We start from the raw sequence: 22,689 nt of genomic DNA on the forward strand, positions 1-22,689 counted from the left end.
CATGTATGTGGGCATGGGTTGGGGGGGTTGGGGAGGGGCGGTTGTCTAGGTACTGTGTACAAAGATGATGCGTACTGACCCCAGGTCTCTGTGAAGGAAATAGCGGGGGGGGGGGGGGGGGGGGGGGGGGGGGGGGGGGGGACTGCTCATGAAAGAGCCGCCATGCCTCATGCGAGTCTTGACTCAAGAATAGCTGATATAGATCCTGCTCGAGTCTAGCCAAAAAAGCCCTCTTCTTCCGCCGCACCAGGCGTAGGAAGTCCATCTGTGATTGTCTGTGAGTGACGTCCCCCAACAGCACCTCCCTCTGAAGTCTGGCTCTAGTCTGGCGGCACTCCTCATCGTACCAGCTGTTCTGAGGCATGCTCCCAAATCGGCGGCTCTGCTCAGGCTGGGTGTGTAGGTATGCTTCAGCTGCTGCCTCATGTAATGTCTGTGTCAGTATAGTAGTTAGCTCCTCCAGAGGTCGCCCCGGGTCCTCAATGCATAGGCGTCTGTAGATTCCGTCCATGTATACAGAGTCCGTCTCCCTTGTGAATGTGTAGCGAGTAGGGACTGCTACTCGTGGCTTGTGTGCTGCACTGAAATGGAAGGAGATGGTCATTGACACCAGAGCATGATCCACCGCCACCCCGACCGGTCTGGGCCCAACTGTGAGATCCTCAATACTAGAGATGAGATTTGGTTGTGCCATGACATAGTCCACCGTGCTGGCTCCATGTCTGTGTGGGAAGCATGTAAAGCCTCTCGCTACAGGAAATCTCTGTAGGCCGTTCAAGATGGCCAATCCATGTGTAATGCCCATGTCTATCAAGTGTCGCCCATACTCAGTATATTCCATATCGTGTGATAGTCTGGAAAGGCCCGTCTCTGCCACATCTATCTCTCTTAGCATCTCCTCTGAAGTATCATAAAACACTGCCTGGTGATGGGCAATCCTAGCATTGAAGTCCCCGAGGATGATAATGTCCCCGTCCCTAGAGAACTCCCATATGTCATCATCCAAAATAGAGAAAGGGGACTGTCCTTTGGGTGGTGCATATACTGATGTACTCGGGGGAAAGTAACAAATAGCTAGATAGAGGTATCTGCCTGTCTTTGCTTTCAGTCTCACCCACATGTACCTAGCCTGCTCGTCCCTGCGGGCTATATGTATCAGTGGCTGCAGATCCTCTCTAAATAACACTGCCACTCCTCCCGAGCCCCGCCCTCTGTGCTCTGAGCGTGTCTCGTGTCTGTAGGCTGTCTCCCACCTATATCCACTGATGTGAGGCGTGGATTGCCCAGGGGCTTGGTGTGTCTCAGAGTAGAAGATGATGTCTCTTCCAGTAAAGCTATCCTCAAAAGCACCCACATCAAGACGCATAGATCCATTGCAGTTCCAAGCAGCTACTTTGAGTGTGGTCCCATAAGTCTCGCACCGTCATGTGGAGCGTCGCTCAAGTATTACCACTTTTCCGTCTCGGTAAAAAGCGATCTTGCCTTTTCCCCTTGCCGCTCTAATCTTCGACATTACTTCCTGCATATGAGCGATCTGCGAGAGGGTGAGATCGTCCTCAAGAAAGATGCCAGTCTCTTTAAGAGTTGGTCTTTTCTTCAAGAATGACTTCTTTGCTTCCATGGAGGGAAAACGGAGGATGAGTGCTCTTTCTTTTGAGGTTTCTCCACTGCATCCATTTTTCTTTATGTTGCCCACTCTCCATGCCCTTGTGTGTGTCGGCTCATGAATCCCCATCAAGGCTGTGAGTTCTTTTACTTCTTCGTCCACATTGCCTTTGTCTTTAAGACCGCAAATTCTCACATGTAAAGCGCGCACCCTTCTCCTTTGCTCCTCCTCTAGTGTTTGGTTAATGATGTTGTTGGGTGTGGACGTGGGCGTTATCTCCTTGTCTTTTCCTTTCTTGGCCACCTTGATCCATTTCTCGGCTTCGTCTGCCTTCTGTTGGGTTTTGGTAAGAACATCCACCCAAGAAGTCGTCATTTCTTTGTGTTGTTCTTCTCCCTCTTTGATGGCCCGTACTTGTTCCTTGATCGTGTTGATTTCTTCAATTACTGAGGGTTGCAGTTCGCCCTCTTCCAGTGTGTTTCTTGATCGGGCTTCGGCGAGTTCTTTCTTGAGTGACGTGATCTCTTCCTCTTGGGTCGTCACTCGGTCTTCCAGCGTGCTTATCTTGCTCTCTTGGATCAACACACGTCCTTCGAGAATGTTTATTGTGCCCCAGATATTGCGGTTCATCTTGGTGATGGTCTCCGTCATTTCCTCTTTGCATTTTCGAATGGCATCCTCTAGGGGGTCGGCTTTTTCGTTCGTCTTCCTCATGTTTGATCGCCGTCCGCAAGGGGGTTAGATGCGCGTGTGCACCCACTCTAGTAGCGGGCGCGGCATTGGATGTACGTGTGCACCCACACTGGCGGCGATCGCAACGAGTGGCGGAGCGCGAGGCGGTGTGGCCCGGTGCCCTCAATATGTTCAGATGTGTGTGTGGGCGCGCGCGCCTCGAAAACAAAAGTGAGGGGGGGGGGGGGGGGCATCCTACGCGTAGAGGAAGGGGGGACATCCTACGCGTAGAGGGTATAGAGAGAGGGGGGTACTTTACGCGGGCAATGGGGGAGCAGGGGAGCAGCTAATGGCGGGGCTATGCAGGCGGACCGAGGGGGAGGGGGGCGGGGTTGCGAATGCAGCGCGAGGGGAGGCGCGGCAGAGGGGCAGCCGGGAGGAGGCGCTCAGAGTGCGAGGGGCAGGGGAGGGAAGCGCGAGGGGCAGCAGGGCAGGGGAGGGGAGGGGAGGGGAGCGCGAGGGGCAGGGGAGGGGACGCAGCAGCAGAGAGAGAGAGAGAGAGAGAGAGAGAGAGAGAGAGAGAGAGAGAGAGAGAGAGAGAGAGAGAGAGAGAGAGAGAGAGAGAGAGAGAGAGAGAGAGAGAGAGAGAAATGAAATGAAATGAAATGTTATATAAACGTCTTCAAAAGGCCAAAGTGACCTATGAGACCAGGAAGTTACAATGCGGTGTATCTGATATCAAGTGAGATTAACAAAATAAATTAAACTAGACTAGGGATAACAAGATATAAATGCTGCGGAATCCTAAACTAAGCAGATAGGTGTGAAAGGCGAGAGGCGTGAAACGTGTGAACTGAGCTATACAATGTGTAGACAATTTGGGAGGGAAGTAGAGATCTATCTGCATAGAGATCCATCTTCATCTGCACTCTGGACGACGAAAAAGTATGGCTCGAATCCTTTGCTGTAGCCTCCTTCGAAACTGTGTAGCTCCTCTTCTCCATCGGGGTCGTCTAGATCTCCCTAGCTCAAATGCACGGTCTATGAGAATGCCAGTAGTGCGGGTAGACCTCTCCACTGTTGGTTGCTCCTCTGTCTGTTCTTGTGGGTGTTCAGTATCTAGTGTAAAGAAATCTGTGATCTGTCTCTGGGGTTGTCTCTCTTCAGCTCTATTCAGTAAAGTTTCTCTATGCCTGTGTAGCTCAAGTAGATAAAGCCCAAGACATCTCTGATCCTCATAACTCATGACCCTAGATAGTGGCCCGAAACCTTCTCTGAATATACAATGAAGACGGCCTCGTATCTCATAGTACATTGTGCAATGACATATGTAATGTACCTCTGTCTCTGGCTCTAGAAGGCATAAGCGGCATATCCTGCTATCTGTTGGTGTCCCTTTGAATCTGCCAGTCTCAAATCTCGAGCTGATGTGAGGACGTGCGTATCTGGCCAATGGCACATCGGACACCATGAGAAAGATGCCTGTCCATATAACTAGGTCGAATCACAAACCCATCCCGTGTGAGGTGGAGAAAATGCTCTCTATAGAAAGCCGTCTTTGTGCCCAACTCCTGTATCGGCTCTATCCATGTCCTCCTTGTGTCCAGCTGAATCAGATCTTGACGAATGAGTCTATTAATCTCTACCCGCGTCAAAGACCTCAAGGGTGCCTGTAGAGAGTATTGAAAAGGAGGCAACCTGTCCATGGTGAAACCATGTGTCTGAAACCATGATGCCATCTGTGCATACCAGCATGATGTATCCCCATTAAGAGCTAATTGTCTGGAGGACTCTAGAGCCACCCTGGCATATCTGTCTCTGGTAGTATCGCATAGACTGTGTACAAAAGAAACTGATCTAGTAAGTGCCTCAATCACCATAGGGGGAGCAGCTAATTCCGCTCGAATGATATCATGTGGTACGGAAGCCTTGGCTCTAATCAGCCGAGAGATCATAGATACCAAGGGCTTCTCCCTACGCCTCCAACCCTCCTGGCCTACAGAAGGTCCCCAAACCTGCACCCCATATAACATAGTAGAGGCAACCAGAGTATCAAAGAGCCATAACTTTGTCCTAGGTTCCTGGAACTGAACCTGCGAACACATCCTCTCCATTCCTCCCAGAGCCGCACCAGCTCTGGTTAGTCTAGTCTCTGCTGCTCTTCTCAAGGAAAATCTCGGCCCAGTAAAGACTACCCCCAGGTAAGTGTATGCATCTGTATACTCCACAATCTCCTGACCATATTTGAAAGTAGGTACTGATCTCCTGACCCATTGCGGTGTGGTGTTAAACACCATAACCTTGGTTTTACCTAGGTTTACACACAATCCACTATCCTTTGCAAAACTGCGAAGTGCATCCAACTGTCGTTGCATACCTTCTGGTGAGTCGGATATCAGCACAATATCATCAGCATATAGCAACAATGGGATCCACGTCCCTGCCAGCTGTGCACCTCTGTCACCCTCTCTGTCGATGTAATCAGACACCTCATCAACATACATACCAAATAGAGTAGGAGACAATGGGCAGCCCTGTTTCACTCCAATAGTAGAGTGAACTAGTTCAGATACCCCTTCCGGAGTGCGTACATGTCCCATCATTGATATGTACAAAGCCATAATCCCCCAAATCACCTCTATGGGCACCCCCATCTCCTGTAATGTGCGCATCAATCGAGCTCTTGGTACCATGTCAAATGCTTTACGAAAATCCACAAAGCTACAATAGATCTGTCTCCCATGTGCTCTGCCCTCCTCAATGATGGCCCTGAGTGTCAGAATGTGATCAAGAGTGGCGAAACCCCTCCTGAAGCCGGCTTGACCTTTCGCTCGTACACCCTCGCCCTCTGCCCAATTACTCAAGTGTTGCTCCAGGATAGATGCATACAACCGTGCCAATGTGTGTCCAACCATAATAGTGCGGTAGTTCCCGGGCTCTGTAGGGTCACCAGCCTTGAAGATGGGCACAATATTAGACAACCTCCAAGTCTCAGGTAATCCCTCACACATGGCACGATTGAACAACACTGCGAGAACCTCCATCAGCATATCCTTGGCATGTATAAAGTGCTCCGCTACTAGACCGTCATGATCATATGCCTTTCTGGTCTTCATCCTATCAATGGCCCTTTGTACCATCTCAGGAGTAAAGAAAGTGCTCGTAGTTGGGCAAGGCTTGGTAGGGTCTGGAAGGGGTTCCTCTCCAGGGACCATATATAATGATGTCGCATATTGGCCCCACACCTCAGGTGAAGTAATCACTGGGGGAGGGGAGTGTTCATGGAAGAGTCTCCATGCCTCTCCTGAGTCCCTACTCAAGAACATCTGATACAAGTCTCGCTCCATCTGAGCTAGGTAAGCTCGCTTCTTCCATCGCACAAGGCGTCGGAAAGCAATCCGAGACTGTCTGTAAGTGATGCCTCCTAAAAGAAGATCCCTCTGAAGCTGGGCTCTCATCTCTCTGCACTCCTCATCATACTAACTATTCTGGGGCATGCTCCTAGAATGTCGTCTCTTGCCCGGCTGAGTGTGTGGGTATGCCACTGATGCAGCCCCATGCAGTGTCTTAGACAGTAGAGTGGTGCACTCTTCCACTGAGAGGTATGTACCATTTGTGCCAGCTGTGCCTTCCAATAGACTTTCCTAGATCTCCTCTGAATAAACGAAATCAGTCTCTGGTGTAAATGTATAGTGGGTGTGTGACCTGCCTCCTGATGTCTGGGTTGTACTATACTGAAATTTAACGGATAGTGTCCAGAGAGCATGATCTACTGCTATGCCCACTGGCCTGGCTCCCACTGTGAAGTGTTGAATGCAGGGTACAAAGCTCGGTTGTGTCATAACATAATCCACTGTACTGGCCCCATGTCTATGTGGAAAGCATGTGAAACCAGCTGCTCCAGGAAATCGCTGTAAGCCATTAAGTATGGCTAATCCATGTGTAGTCGTCATTTCCATGAGGTATCTCCCATACTCCGTTTGCTCTCTGTCATCTGAGCATCTGTCAAGTCCCAACTCGCCTACATCCAGCTCTCTAAGCATCTCATCTGAAGTGTCGTAGAAGATTGTCTGCGAGTTGCCCGTTCGGGCATTAAAGTCCCCTAGGAGAATGATATCACCATCCCTAGAGAACTCCCAAATGTCATCATCTAGGATAGAAAAAGACGACTGTCCTCTGGATGCGGCATACATTGATGTATTGGGAGGAAAGTAACATATGGCAATATATAGGAATCGACCTGTGTCAGCTCTCAGTCGCACCCACATATATCTAGCATGATCATCTCTTCGTACAATATGCAGTAATGGTTGTAGTTCCTCTCTGAATAGCACTGCTACTCCTCCTGAGCCTGTACTCCCATGCTCAGATCTCGCATTTGTCCTGTGAGCTGTTTCCCATCTGTATCCCACCACATGTGGCATTACCTGTCTAGGGGCCTGATGAGTCTCTGAGAAGAACACAATATCCTTTTCTTTGAAACTCTCCTCAAATGCACCCACGTCCAATCTCATAGACCCATTACAATTCCAGGTAGCCATCTTCAGTGTGGTCCCATATGTCTCGCACCGTCATGCAGTATGCCGCTCTAAAATCACCACCCGTCCATCTCTGTAGAAGGCTATCTTTCCCTTCTCCCTTGTTGCTGTAATCTCTGGCATTACCTCTCTCATATGTGCGAGCTGTGAGAGAGTCAGGTCATCACCGAGGAAAATACCTGTCTTTTTGAGAGTAGGCCTCTTCCTCAAGAATTCCTTCTTCTCTTCCAACGAGAGGAAGCGTAGTATGAGAGCTCTCCCCTTTGAAGACTCTCCCGTGCCATCACTTTTCTTACCTACCCTCCATGCCTTTGTGTGCAAAGGCTTCTCCATCCCCATTATGGATGTAAGGCTTGTGACCTCTTTCTCTACATTGTTTATGTCCTTGAGACCGGTCACCCTCACATGCAATGCTCGCATCCGCCTTCTTTGTTCCTCTTCGAGAGTCATGTTGATAATTGTCGGTGTACAAGGAGTTTCTTGACCTTTCCCTTTCTTGGCGACCTCTATCCATTTTTCAGCCTCGTCCGCCTTTTTCTGTGTCCTTGTTATCATCTCCGCCCATGAAGATGTCTTTTTCACACTTTGTTTCTTCCTCTGTGATCATCCTTACTTGTTCCTTAATTTCCTTGATTTCATCTATTACCGAGGGTTGAAATTCGCATTCCTCTAGTCCATTGCTTACTCTATCAGCAAACTCCTGTTTAAGGGCTGAGGCTTCTTTTTTGAGTGCCCGTATCTCGGCGTTTGGGTTCTCCTCTTTGAGGGCTGAGACTTCTTCTTTGAGTGTCCGTATTTCTGCTTTAAGGCTCTCTTTCTCCTTCTTCCATTGTGCGCCTTCATTGAAGACCATCTGAAGGAGGTTGGCCTTCTCCTCCATGAGTCTCTACAGCATGATATCAATCTCCTGCTCTGTGAAGAACCTCGTAGTAGTCGCTTTGTATCTCCCAATGACGGTGGTAGACAGATCGGCGGCGTAATCTGCGGGGAGGCCGTGGGCATCGGGATCTATTAATCTCTGTGGCTCTCTCCAGTAGAGTCCTAGGTGATGCAGGGCGGGCTGTCGTGTAATCTGCTGCTTGAGGAGGGCGGCTCTGGAAGTAGTCTGTGATTGGCCTTTGGATGGGCCCCCGTCTGGAGCACCTGTCACAAGACGGCGGGCGCCACTCGCCAATAGAAAAGAACAAACTGAACAGACTTTTAGCAATAACAATTGAACTAAAAGAGAGAGAGAGAGCACACGCGTCATGGAGTGACGGAACTTTACCCCAGCGAGTATTGGCCTCAGACCTTGCGCCCCTTTCGGTATTTCTTTATATTGCATCATCAAAGTACAAGCTGGTACTCCATCCTCTGCACCTTCGTCGAGAAGCATGTCAGAGAATGAGCCCTAGCCTCATGTTTAAAGGCCCTTGGCCATTAAAAGCAGCTTACATGAAAAACTTTAAACTCAAAAGCAGCTCGTCAAAAAGTGCAAAAAGCTGCTAACGCGTTTTGTGGAAATCCGTACAGTTGCCACGTCATCAATGTAAAATGTGGAAATCCTTACAATTGCCATGTGAGCATGTCAGAGTGAAATCGAGGATTCCGTACAGCTTTGCCACGTCATCTTCTTCTATTGCTTTAGAGGAAGTGCGAAGCTTACCTATCACGCATTGGAGCCCATGTATCTCAGCCGCACAACGAAACTATCCTTGGAAGTGTGAAGAAAGTACTCTCTATAAAAAGCCATTTTCTTTCCCAACTCCTGAGGGGGACTCAGCCAGGTCCTTTGTGTATTGAGCTATGTAAGATCCTGTCTACAACTATCCTACTGATCTCCAGGCGAGTCAGTGCGAGTGATGGTGCGTCCAAGGAGTACTGAAAAGGTGGCAATCTGTCCATCGTGAAACAATGTAACTGAAACCACGTTGATATCTATGCATACCAACATCTGGAGTCGCCCCCCAAAGCTAGTTGGCGGGATGATTAGAGGGCCAATCTAGCGTAGCGATGAGATGGCAGGTCCCACAAGCCATATACATACATAACTGACCTAGTAACTTGTAAGTGCCTCAACCACCATCGGAGTAGCTTCCAATTCTGCTCTAACAATCTCATGGGGTATTGCTGCCTTGCATCGGATCAGCTTGGAGATCATAGTGACAAGTGGTTTCTCCATCACCCTCCACCCATCAGAGGTTTCTCCAGACCGCATGCGGTGGTCAAAACTAGGTCCCCAAATCTGAATTCCATACAATAGTGTGGATGTCACCAATGTATCAAACAGCCATAGCTTAGATCGGGGCTCTTGGAACTGTACTAGTGAACACATCTACTCCAGATGTGCGAGGGCTGCATATCCTCGTGTAAGTCAAGAGGCTGCTGCCTCTCTCATGGAGAAGGAGGCTCCTGTGAAAACAACCCCCAAGTAAGTGTAGTTCTCAACGAGCTCCACTTCTTCCTTGCCATATAGAAACGTTGATGCCCTCACCCATTGTGCTGTAGTATTAACAATCATCACCTTGGTCTTGTTGAGGTTCACAGACGAGTCTCTATCATGTGCATATCTCTCTTATTTATCCAGCTGCTTTGTAACCTTTCTGGTGATTTGGAAATGAGCACAAGATCATCTGCGTACAACAGCAGGGGTATCCAAGTCTTGGATAACAATGCACCTCTGTCTCGATCTCTGTCAATATAATCTGAGACCTCATCAATATACATGCCAAAAACAGTAGGAGAGAGTGGACAACCCTGTTTCACTCCAATGTTAAGTCAATAATCTCTGAGAGGCCTTCAGATGTGCACACTCTACCTGTTACTGTCTCGTATAATGCAAGGATACCCCATGTAATCCCACCTGGGACACCAAGATCATACAGTCTGTGCATCAGCCTTGCTCTAGGCACTGTGTCAAAGGCTTTGAGGAAGTCGACAAAGAAACAATAGATATGCGAGAGAGAAACACGAGAGATGAGAGATGTGAGAGGGGACTGATGGGAGTGAGAGATGGAGCTAGGGCAAAACAACCCAACACTTATAAACAGGGGTGCCCTGAAAACAAAAGGGGAAAACTGGCGACCCGAGACGAAAAGGGCGATTGGCCCAAAAGTGGGCAGCCGGACAAAGATGCAACCTAAATGCTATTCAATGGGTGGCCACTCCAGGATGCCCTGGACCAAGGAAGGAGTAGGAGTTCTGAATACAGACATAGCTGAGAAGTGTACACAATTGTGAGATATGAACATTTTTAGACATTTTTAATAGGAATACAGAAGCGTAAATCTATCTATCACACTCGTGTAGAGAGACATATCTACTCATACCATCCCGTGGAGACTTAGAGACTGAATTCTTTCTTTAGGAAACACCAAGATTCACTAAAGTAAAATTTATCGTGTACATATTCATTAAAAGTGGTGAGATGTAGGCCTGTAAAAATGTCCAATAATAATACAATCATTAGTATTATTTTTAAGAAGTATTGCAATAACTGGCAAATAATTCAAGCAACATACTAATTTCATAACCCGCATTATAGGCCCAAAAGGGTGAGATTGGAACAAATTACTCTTATAATTAGCAAGCTATTAGATTAACATACTCGTACAACCAACAAACCACTTTGTTTCACACCAGCAGACAACTCTAATAACCGACAAATCATTAAACCGACTGGCTAGAGATAGAAGGGTGAAATTGCAGCCAAACTAGGAAAAAAGGTACTTTAGAAGAAGATAACGTTCAGTACATACTCAAAAATGTACTGTATGAATAAACTTACAGATCAAATCAGTACATTGTACAAATAAATCCTGCCTTGTGGCATGTGGATCAATGCATGCAATAAAAGTATGTCGATGGATCATAAATTTTGAAGCTTGAATAGGGGATCAACTTCATTTGCTTTGATTAAAAATCAATGATTATGTTTGAGAAAAGCTAGAAAGTTACTAATATGTATGATTTTGCTGAGGGGTCCTCGAGTTTTATTGTGATAAAATGGTCTGTGTGCATCTCCAAATTTGTGGAGATTTTTGTGCACTGCAAATGGCATAGCCTCACTGCTACTTGAGCACCTTTATCTTAAACAGCTTCTTGCACATATTTGCTGCAATGGCTTGTAGCCACCTATGGTTAATGTTTCATGATGTCGTGTGCTTTCATACCTCAGCCTTTCAAATTCATTCTTTGCATCATTTTGCTTGTTTGTAGGTTGGACATACTCTGAGAAGATTGGCAGTGAGCTTCACTTACTTAAGCCTACAGTGAGTGGAAGCATCACAATGTATGGTATGGATTTTCATCTTAGAATTGATTGGCATTTAACAACCTTTAAAGTGGATATGTTTGTTACGAACTTATGATGCTTCCTGTTTTAGGTGTTCCCTACAGTGAGCATTCAAACTTTACTGAGCTCCAAGAATTTGTACAGGTGTGTCAGCAAGTTCAAATTGAGTGTCATTTCATTTAATTCCATATATGGCGTGCTCATAGCTGTCCCTTGGTTGCAGTTTCTGCAGCCTGAGATCATCATCCCAACTGTCAATGTTGGAAATCCGAAAACAAGAGACCGCATGAAATCTTACTTTCGGCAGTGGCTCAAGAAATGATTTCCAAAGAAAAGCTTTGTAACATATGCTGTCCTATGTATTTGCAAGGCAATTACATTCTTTCAAGCACATGCATGCATGTGTGTGGTCTTTGGTTTCGCCTCAGCCATTTGACCCTAAACAATTGCCTGTTATGTAGAATTATGGGGATTGTCAATGTATTGGATCATTCAGTTATTTAGGTATCCTAATGGTGCCTCAAGCGTCAGAGGCAGAAATAAACTTGTATGATTGTTATTTCCTGTGTCATCGAACAAAGTCAGTACACTCTTCTCTCTCTCTCTCTCCCCTCTTTCATCCCAATGGCCTCTCAACTTGATGTGTGGGTTCAAACCAAGTGTGCTCCCATGCACCTTTAGAAGGATGATATACAAGCATGGAGGGATCCCTCCTGTTACACACTATACACACATACCCTTGCAAAACAAACACTTTTTGGCTCACACTGGTAACGCAATCACTACTCTGCTGTCAACCGCACACAATCTCTCTCTCTCTCTCTCTCTCTCTGCACAACTCAATTGGCCCGGGGGGTGCATACACAACTAGCACCACAACACGAGATTTAAGTAGACAAAGACGGGGCAGGGGGAAAAACATAGAGAATGAGCTATGGTAGCTTGATTTCATTCTCCCTCTGTCAATGCTCCAAAAGCCTATATATAACGGGGGTTTTACATGTTTAGCAACTTATTTTTTTACCATACATGACTTACTTTATGGTAGCTTGCATGGTCATGCATGAGAACTCCGACTCCCATTTCTTCTTGAACAAGCTGGTTGATTACTGCCTTGGTCTCGCCTACCTGGTGTGAAGCCTCCCTTCCTTACGACTAGTGATATCGAGAGCTCCCCCCTTGATAAAAAGATAGTGACCCATTTTTTGGGTTTGGGGGAGAGGGGGACACATTTGACTAAATTTAATATTTTCCCTCTTAACTCTTGGCATCACTCACCAAATCGTATTCAGGATGTCTTCGTGCAAGCTAGAAGTTTATTTGCTTTATCTTGTGATGCCTTCTCCTCTTACTAGTCTTTGCCTATTCTTTACTTGCATCTACCTTCTCTTTACCTTTGCGGCTTTTAGCCTCCTGCTCCATCTTTGTTTCTGTTTCTCCATGAGTCCTTTTGTTGGCCAATACTTTAACATCAAGTTTGTGAACTCCAATAATGTCAACCTTATGAATTTCCTTATTACATGGTGGGGGAGGTGGTACAAGATTATCGATTGGTTGCTCCCTTGGACCATTAGCAATCCTTGCCCTTTATCTCTAGCAAACCAAGGGAACATGCCTCCCCTTTCTCTAGGTGGGTGTAGACAATTTGGAGCATAGTGCCGTCCTCCACAATTGTAGCATTGAATAGGCAATGACCTAGCTTTGCCCCTCATACCTGCTCTCGTTTGTCCTTCGTCCATCACACACAACGTAACTCTTGCATCAACAATCTGGAGCATAGTGAACTTCTTCTCCACAATTGTAGCATTGAATAAGCAATGGCCTAGCTCTGCCTCTCATACTTGCTCTCGGTTTTCCTCTGTCCACCACACGCAAACATAACTTGCATTTGTCTTGATAAATCTTGAACAATACGTACCTATTGTTGTGGAATGGTTGCCACACCTTGGTTTGCTTGATTCTCCCTTTGAATTTCATCCTGCGGACTTTGAGGTTGAGTAGGAGCCACTGTCTCATAGCCCAACACACCCTATTCGATCTTCTTTTTAATAATCTTGCTCTTCAATCGGGCAATCGCCACCACAACAAAATCCACCTTTTCTTGCACCTTGGGGTGCAAGCATGCCATGAACTTATCTAACTTGAAATATTCACCGTTTGCTAATTGCACAATCGTCGCTAGTTTTGTTTAACACTCTTCAAAATATTTTAAGAAATATATTGAAATCTTCACTTATATCCTGTTTGAGGGCCTTCGATTTTGCATTCATATTGTATGGAGACATCTCTTTGCAATTTTTTTTAAAGAAAATGTGCTCATAGAGCCGACCATTGATGCATGCGTCAAACCATACTTTGTCCTTGCCGTGCATCACCAATGAAATGGTCTGCATCTTGCTTTTTTCATTTGGCATACTCAACGATAGTATATACAACTCAAAAATTACAATCCACTCATGTGGATTCCCTTTGCCAATAAAATTGGTCCATTGCTAGAGCATCCATATTCAACAATGTTAAAAAATTACTAGGCTTTCTCTTCAACCACAAAGCAATCAACGGGCTCCGCTCTGGGAGCATTAAAAGATGGAGAGGGGGAATATACCACAACCAAAACACAAACAATATGCCTCTCTATAGCCCATGTTGTGCATTGCATCCTACTCCCCTTGTATTTGCCTTCACAAATACACACTCCTCACAGAAAACCTCCTCTTACAGACTTCTCACACATATGCTTGCAACGAACGCTTTTTGGCTCACACCCGCTGACGCAATCATTTCTCTGCTCTCAACTGCACACAATCACTCTCTCTCTCTCTCTCTCTCTTTGCACAACACAATTGACCCGGGGGGCATGCACGTGAGTGTGCGCACGCGCGCGCGCACACACACACACACACACACACACACACACACACACACACACACACACACACAATTGACATCACAACACAAGAGATAAGTGGACAAAAAGAGGGGGCTGGAAAAAACACAGAGAATGAGCTATGGTAGCTTGATTTTGCCCAAAATTTTTGTACAATTCTCCCCCTTCAAAATCTTGGCTTCTCCTTGAAAAACTTGCAAAAAAAGCTCCAGAAGCCTTTATATAGAGGGGGTTTTACATTTTTAGCAACTTATTTTTTCATCGAAGATCACTTCTTATTTTATGGTAGCTTGCAATGGTCATGCGTGAGAACACCAACTCCCATTTTTTATTATACAAGCCGGTCAAATGTTGCCTTGGTCTTGCCTGCCTCGTGTAAAGTCTCCCCTCCCTCATGTACTAGTCGGTGCGTCCCCTCAATAAAAAGATAGGGCCCCTTTTTTTTTTTTGGGACAAGGGGGGGACGTCCCGTTTGAAATACCCCTTGCAAGAGTGCCATCATCGGCCGCTAAGTCCGCCACCACCGCCCAACAAGCACCGGTCACGCCGCCCGTAACAACAATGGACAACAACCCTATGGGGTGGAGGGCGGAGTGCCATAGCCCAAGCTCTCTTCCTCTCTTTCGATGCTACTAGGGGCGCCCCCTGTGGGGTTAAATACTCCAAGCTGCCTGTCTTTTTCTTTGCATGTGGGCTATCCCACCTGCCACATGGTGACCGCACGGTGAATGCCTCCCTCAGGGTTAAAGAAAACCCCATCCAATCTTTAAAAGAAAACTTTTTATTCATGCTGCCTGAAAAGTCCAATATCTCTTGGCTCCATTATTTGATGAATATTTTGTAAAATCATGGTAAGACCCCATGCCAACTTAGACCAAGCATATCTCGGTGCTCGAAACTCCGATCTACTTTTTGTAACTTCCAGCTTGCTTCATACCACCCCATATATAACTCTAGCAAGCTTGAAAAAAACTCTCTGTCTGCATGTTCTCCAAGGCGAATAAAACGGTGTGGATCCGGTCTTTGACTAATCCTCATCTACTCATAACTTTGCCATCTCAATTATGATTGCAGATCTGGAAAAAGATCGGCATGTACAAGAATTTGAACACTTTAGACTTATTATGCCACATAGGAAGAGCGATTTACTTTAAGCTTTGCTCCTCCAAGATTTGTGGCTCATAGTCATCTTTTTTTTAAAGAATGCTATTTCACCTTACCACAAACCATGCCCCCACTCACATTTGCAACACTCTCCTTCTCAATTTCAAACTCCCTCTTACTTTGGTTGTGGCTTATTTGTTATCCCGATCCCCTATTTATTAGCAGGACTTGAGTTCAAGTCGTGCGGATTGATTTTTTAGGTTTCTTAGGGTTGTTCTTACAACATTAAAATCTTACTTTATTCTTTTTCTTTCTTGGCAATGCACAATGACTCTCTCTCTCTCTCTCTCTCTCTCTCTCTCTCTCTCTCTATCTCCCCTTAATTCATGCGAGAACCGCCCAGTTCCCTCCTAGTGAGTCATGGTAATCACAACCCAAGTCCCCATCAAGGCGTTTGGATGGGTAGGCAATTTCACTCTGGCCCATCTGTTTCCCCTTACCTCCACACCATCCTCAATAGAAGATGGAGGATCTCCTTGGATAGGAGACAGTGGGCCTTCAAATTCGCCAAAATTTGGGACCCCACAATCCACCCTAAAGAGTTCATTCTTTTGTGGTTAATCCTCCATAGAGAAATGTGGACAGGAGATAAAAGTCTACAAGTTGGTCAGTTAGCCTGCCTATGCACAAGGTGCCATCTCAAAGTCAATACCTTCCCCATCTCTTCCTCAACTGCCCTAGATAAAAAAACATCACTCGCACTTTGGTCTCGATGCTTGAGTTCACCCCCTCATGGAAACAATTTCTTCTCGGGGACTCAATCAGAATCCTCTCCTCTTCCTAAAACATAATAAGAGCAAAATTCCTATGGGTTATTTGGAAAGAAAGAAATAAATCTCTATTTGATAACTCTTACCATTTTCAAAATCAGAGATGCCTATTCTCTGATTTTTTACCTACAGGTGGTGCAAATTAAGCATGCAAAACTTAACAACTTACAATGTGCAGACTCTGATCCTGTGGGACATTGATGCATATTATGAGTCCCTGGGCGATGCTCAAAAGCAAGCCAACTCAGTGGAGCACAAACCGCCCACACTCATCAACATGGTGACTGAGAACCTACCCAAAATCAAAGAGGCCACACAATGGGTTTTTTGGTCCATCACCCTAATGGAGGACATTCAAGAGGTCATCAACAAGCTCCCATAACTTACCCGTCTTCCTCATGCCCAAACCTCCCTCTGCTAGTCATTCTTCTTCTTTGTATCATATTTCCATCCACCCTCCCTTGTAATCCAGGTATCAACCCTAGATCTACTCCCCCCCCTATGTGCTCTGTCGCAAGCCCCCTATGCCTCCTGTATCCCTCCTGGATGGTCCTGGATTTTGTACTCCTTTTTGCTCTCTCTAATATATTTTCCAATGTTTTGATGGAAAAAAACAAAACTTGCTCTCTCTCTCTCTCTCTCTCTCTCTCTCTCTCTCTCTCTCTCTCTCTCTCTCTCTCTCTCTCTCTGCATCCTGCTAGAGCTTTGTTAGACTATTGATAGTGAATTAACTCTTTTCCTTTAAATTACCTCTGACCGAGTTTGACTCCCTTTCCCCTTTTTGGATTCTCCCTCTTACTCTGTATCTAGCTCTGCCAATGATAATTGAGCTCTGTAGCTTGTGCTATGTGGGAAATAGGACCTGCCCTCTAATAAGTACCCCATGAAAAAAAGACCTTTGTAAGAACTATCTCCTAATTGGATGAACTTGAAAATAAAAATCTTTTGCATTATAGGCCTTTCACATAATGGGCTTTTGATGTAACTTGTGGGAGTGGAGACTGTCGACGAGTCTTCCTGGTTGAATGCACGTGGGCTGTTCAACATGCCTTGCTATCCTGGCTCTGGCGCGTGCTATTTGGGGAGATGGATGGCCTGGATACTGCGCTACACCCGCATCGAGTTAAAGCCCTTCTACAGCTACTGACATTCCTCCAATTATAGGCCGACTGCGCTAGAGACGATCCGATGCAGATGAGCAGCTTTATAAAGGTGAGCCATTGGCTCACTTAGTTCTTCATTCCACAGAAAGTGTGTGTGTGTTTTCTCACTGTGTATATTACATTCACTAATACCTTCTTCAAGCTACACCTGAGGGCTACGAAGCATGGCCCCAAGAAAAAAATCGACGGTGGAATCTAATGAGGTTGGGATGAGGTGTCTTTTCAGCAAAACTGTATGCTCTTGCTTGTCTTCACTATGGATTAGTAGGAAGGATTTGATCTCTGCGATGGGGTGTTTTTGAATTATCTGTAGCATCGATTACATTTGATGTTATTAAACACTTAATATGTGTACCAAAACACAATGAAAACGTTGTACACTTATACTTTAGGTATCTGAATGGTATTTTGTTTCTGCAAATCGGTATGGATTTGTTGATCTTGAGTATGGTTTGGTAAAGAAAGGTATGTTCTCCCACATGGGATGAGTCTGGAGTGTATGTAACATCGGTTGCGATATGCTGCATACTAGTGCTCTTCTTCAATGATTGACTATCCATACTAATGTTTTGGATGGAATTGATATGGCATGGGTAAGGATAATACGGTAAAAATTGCCAAACTATGCTGGCAACGATATACGGTTTTGCATGAGAATATTGGCTACTGTTGGTTACAGGTAGTGGGAATGTGATAATATCGGAGCCTGTTGATTATGTTGTGGTATACTATTTGTAGGAAATGCATCATTTATATACTCTTTGGACCTCATGTCATAGTATGGTATACCGTCTGCTAGCATGGACTCTTTGGGTTACTAGGGATTGTTTTATGGTTGGATCTGAGGGTTCCTTTCAGCCTAGACTACGTGACTTTTTATGACATATATGTCGGTTTTATAGAGATCTATTTGCATGCTTCAAGTGTTACTGGCTGTTGATGAAATTTCTTTTGCTAACCATAATTGGCCTAATCTGGTTATGAAGCAGAACCAATCTACCTTCTTCTGCAGGTAGGATAAGTGATGCTACCAAGTATTTGTGCACAGTATGCTGTACGACTATTCTTTGGTTTTTTGTTTTTTTGGTGTGGATTGATACTCCTAGCTGTGGATATGACCTATCTCCCATTATGGGTACTATACCTTTACTAGCTCTAGACATCCATATACTGCCCATATGGTTGGCAAATCTACCTCTCGGATTACCTGACTAATGGTTGGCTCCATTATCTATCGAATGCTACTGCAGAGTGACCTAATATTAACATATCAATTGCTTTTGGTTGTTGGAATGATTGCTTATAAGCCTGCAATTTGATGCTCAAAACTCTGATTCAGAGCAATACCTTTATGATTTGTAAGTCTCTGGTCTGGCAAATTGACACTCTATTTGTATTTTATGATTTTTTCAAGATACTGCTAGTGCTCTATCTATGAGGAATTACCAGCAGTTCCTGATGTTAAACACATTTCTAAGCTCCCCTGGGAAATTACCCGAGTCACTTTACTCTATGGAAGAGTGGCTTGACTACTAGAACTAGGACTTGATTAGGTCGTAAGGGAGAATGGCTGCTCTCTAGCTGACCTTGGCTGTGCTAATGGCAGCAATCGGTTTCTGCTCACATTGGTGGTGCCGTCTAAATTGAGATGACAGGCACTCACATAGCCCCCTGGCTGAGATAATGGACTCTCTTCTTTAAGACCATGGGTTATTGCTGACATAAAGTTTGATTTGGTACAGAGCAATCTGCTGGCTTCGGGTGCTACTGGCCGTATTTATCCGATAGCTAGCATACTGTATAGTCTATGGGTTTTTGTAGGTTATATTGGTTGTTGATATCCGATAACTTTTTTACTTCGTTTACAGGCATTATGGCTTCTGAGGGTATTTGGAGGAAGATATCCAGTAGCTTGCATATATATTTTTCCGTATGCTTTATGTACAAGTACTATCTGCTGTATGGGTCCGGATTTATGACCGGAGCCGTTCATATGGTGTTTGGAAATAAGACGTAGCTAAATAGATAATTGAGTAGATTACTTAATGGAGAGAGACAGATTTATATACACGAGATTATAGAGTAGAGAGAGAGAGAGAGTACACACGATATACGTGGTTCACCCAGTGTGGGCTACGTCCACGGGAAAGCAGCCACTCAATGGCTTTAGTACTTCAAAACAAGAAGTAGTTTACAAAGGGATTATACCCTTAATGGAGCTCCCGCCTTGCTTCACTCTCACCACCTCACACTCACCTTGTTGCATCAACTTTACACTATGAAATGTGTGTAGAAATGGCCTCCTTTTATAGGCCAAAAGGGCTGCCCTCTCTTATGAGAGACAGCCATGTGTAGCCGCCCTTGTGCGAATAAGTCCAAATCGGACCCTCCAATCCGCCCATGTGTGGCCGCCCTTGAGAAGACAAGTCCGCTTTTGAATTCGGCCACCGGCCATTGAATTCGGCAACCGGCCACCGGCCATTGACTTTCGACCACCAGCCACCGGCCATTGACTTCCGACCACCGGCCATCGGCCATTGACTACCGGCCACCGGCCAACCGACCGGTTGTTTTCCGACCACTTTCCGGCCGCCGTCCGGCCATAGTATTCCGGCGAAAAGGAATATTCCGGCGAATAAAAAGTCTCGGGGGCCTCCGCCCCCGAGGCCTTTAAAGTTGCCCCTGATTCTTGTCCGTGAAAATTTTGGTTTCCGGTGAGTGATTTTCCTTCACGCACGATGGCTTCTCCTCATAATGGGGGCCTTACAAATGTGCGCTTTTACCACAGAAAATTACAAGGGTAAATCAGGCTCCATACTTAACAATCTCCCACTTGGAGACTGATCTCCAAACCAAACCTGTGACTGCTTTCCATTCTGGCTTCTTATCCTTGAATGCCGATTGAAGATGAGCAGAAGCTCAACTTCTCCTTGTTGACCACCTTTGTAAACATGTCTGCAGGATTTTCACTTGTATGCACCTTTCCTAGCTTTAGTTGTCCCTCTTCCAAAAGAGTGCGTATGAAGTGATATCTCACCTCAATGTGCTTTGTCCTTGAATGAAAGGCTGAGTTCTTCGCAAGATGGATAGCGCTTTGGCTATCACTGTACAAGACACAATTGTCTTGTTTGAATCCAATCTCTTCTAAGAATCTGTGAAGCCACAGAATTTCTTTGCTTGCCTCCGTCATTGCTACATACTCTGCTTCCGTGGTAGAAAGTGAAACCACTTTCTGCAGCTTTGAAGCCCAGCTTACTGCTGTGCCTCCAACTGTGAACACATAGCCAGTAGTGCTCCTTCGAGTATCTTTGTCACCTGCCATATCTGCATCAACATACCCTTCTAGAAAAATATCATTTCCTCCAAAATACAAAGCATTTGTTGTTGTCCCTTTTAGATACCTAAGTATCCACTTCACAGCTTGCCAATGCTCTTTACCTGGGTTGTCCATGAACCTACTCACAACTCCCACTGCATGTGCAATGTCTGGCCTTGTCCATACCATAGCATACATTAGAGAACCTACCGCTGCAGCATATGGAACTTTAGACATATAGGCTATCTCCTCTTGTGTCTTTGGACACATATCCTTCGTTAGTTTAAAATGACCAGCCAAAGGTGTAGAAACTGGTTTTGCATTTTGCATTGCAAACCTTTCTAGTACCTTCTTGATGTAATCTTCTTGAGATAGCTTTATTGTCTTCTTCGTCCTGTCCCTTGATATTTTCATACCAAGTATCCTCTTTGCAGCACCTAAATCTTTCATTGAAAAAGATTTAGACAACTCCTCTTTTAGGTCTTTGATGTCCTGCATGTTAGCACTTGCAATCAACATGTCATCAACATACAACATTAGGATGATGAATTTACCATCTCCCAAATTCTTCGTGTAGACGCAGTGATCCGAGTTGCATCTTGTGAATCCATGATCCAACATCCATCGATCAAACTTCAAGTACCATTGTCTTGATGCTTGCTTTAAACCATACAAGCTCTTCTTTAATCTGCAAACCATTTTCTCCTTACCTTTTACTTCATACCCCTTTGGTTGAAGCATGTAGATTTCCTCCTCTAAGTCACCGTGAGGGAATGCCGTATTTACATCCATTTGCTCGAGATTTAAATCATGAGCAGCCACAAGGCTTAAGACAAGCCTAATTGAGTTCATTTTTACAACAGGAGAAAATATTTCATTGAAGTCAATACCTTTCTTTTGAGAAAACCCTTTTACCACAAGCCTAGACTTGTACCTTTTCTTCCCACCTTCTTCTTCCTTCAACTTGTACACCCATTTGTTTTGAAGTGCCCGCTTACCTTTAGGTAACTCAACCAACTCCCATGTTTGGTTGCGATGTAGTGAGTCCATCTCCACTTGCATGCTCTTCGTCCATTCTTCTTTGGATTCATGTTGCATAGCTTCTTCATATGATTCCGGCTCTCCAGAATCTGAGATCAAGAGATGGTTGAAGGAAGGAACAAACCTTTCTGGAGGTCTACTTGCTCTTGTAGATCTTCGGGGAATAGGTTGAGTCTCCTCATTTGGTTGACGTTGTTGCACATTGTCACCGTTTGCAGTCCTTGAGTCTTCACCGTCCTCAAGCTCCATGTACTCATCACCTTTTTCTTTTGTTTGTTTTCTTTCCAAGTAATCTTTGTACATATTTTGTTCGTTAAAAATTACATCCCTACTCCTTAAGATTTTACCATCTTCAGGATTCCATAGGCGATACCCAAAGTCACCTTCTCCATAGCCAATGAAGAAACACTTTTTGGACTTTGCATCTAGCTTTGATCTTAGGCTTCTATCTATGTGCATGAAAGCCTCACACCCAAACACTTTGAGAAATGCATAATTCACCGGTTTACCTGTCCATGCCTCTTCTGGAACTCCCCCATCCAATGCTGTTGAGGGTGACCGTTTGATTAAGCCCCTGATTCTTGTCCGTGAAAATTTTGGTTTCCGGTGAGTGATTTTCCTTCACGCACGATGGCTTCTCCTCATAATGGGGGCCTTACAAATGTGCGCTTTTACCACAGAAAATTACAAGGGTAAATCAGGCTCCATACTTAACATATGGTTGATAGAATAACACTGTGATACGGAAATAGCCTCACCTATTGCTTGTGGGTGTTGGGGATATATACGTAATCTGGCTGGCTGATTACAATATCGACAAATGAAGACTAAAACCAATATGGTATTTTTCTCATAATACTGATCTATGTGCTTTCTCTTGTGTAAACACCGACTTGCAAGGATTAGAGGAGCCGGGGCATCTTGCCAATGCCATGGGTTGATCCTACTGGCTATTATGGGTTGCTGCCTTTTGAAGGGATTTGGTATTTATGTCTAACAATGTGTACAAATAACTAGACTGGTTCACATACTGTGATTTCTGTTGTTTAAAACACGTTGGTAGGAAAATAAACGGTTTCTTTTGGGACATTAAGACAACTGGAGGTGAGAATAACAAATTGGGTATGAGTATTGGCAATGGATTCTTATACTGTTGCTCTTTTTGAGGTTTTGGCTCGGTATATGGTTCGACTTAACTACTAATGTAATGAAAGACTCTCAACAAAGTGTTTTTTGGGTACGGGCCTTCTCGGACTTTT

The 22,689-nt window shown here is 45.1% G+C and overlaps 2 protein-coding genes across 5 annotated transcripts in view; one reads left to right on the forward strand and one right to left on the reverse strand.

Annotated features, from left to right (window-relative positions):
• The window catches only part of SNM1 (DNA repair metallo-beta-lactamase family protein), a 59,948-nt gene extending 48,300 nt beyond the window's left edge, over positions 1 to 11,648 (forward strand). For 2 of the 4 annotated variants that reach the window (XM_086491262.1, XM_086491264.1), the window contains exons 7-9: positions 11,014 to 11,091; positions 11,181 to 11,233; positions 11,313 to 11,648. In XM_086491262.1, the coding sequence (XP_086347388.1) occupies positions 11,014 to 11,091; positions 11,181 to 11,233; positions 11,313 to 11,411 (230 nt within the window). In that variant the 3' untranslated portion in view covers positions 11,412 to 11,648. Of the gene's footprint in view, positions 1 to 11,013; positions 11,092 to 11,180; positions 11,234 to 11,312 lie in introns of those variants that run through there. The other 2 variants (XM_086491265.1, XR_015185397.1) reach the window with 2 other exon arrangements.
• LOC147434870 (uncharacterized) lies at positions 4,857 to 6,821 on the reverse strand. The gene has a single exon (XM_086491266.1). The coding sequence runs from the start codon at positions 6,817 to 6,819 to the stop codon at positions 5,923 to 5,925; it is 897 nt and encodes a 298-aa protein (XP_086347392.1). The 5' UTR covers positions 6,820 to 6,821; the 3' UTR covers positions 4,857 to 5,922.
• Positions 11,649 to 22,689: the final 11,041 nt, after the last annotated feature.

Source organism: Adiantum capillus-veneris, chromosome 19 (genome assembly GCF_014529385.1).
Source record: "Adiantum capillus-veneris isolate H3 chromosome 19, ASM1452938v2, whole genome shotgun sequence".
In the NCBI taxonomy this organism is placed as follows: Eukaryota; Viridiplantae; Streptophyta; class Polypodiopsida; order Polypodiales; family Pteridaceae; genus Adiantum; species Adiantum capillus-veneris.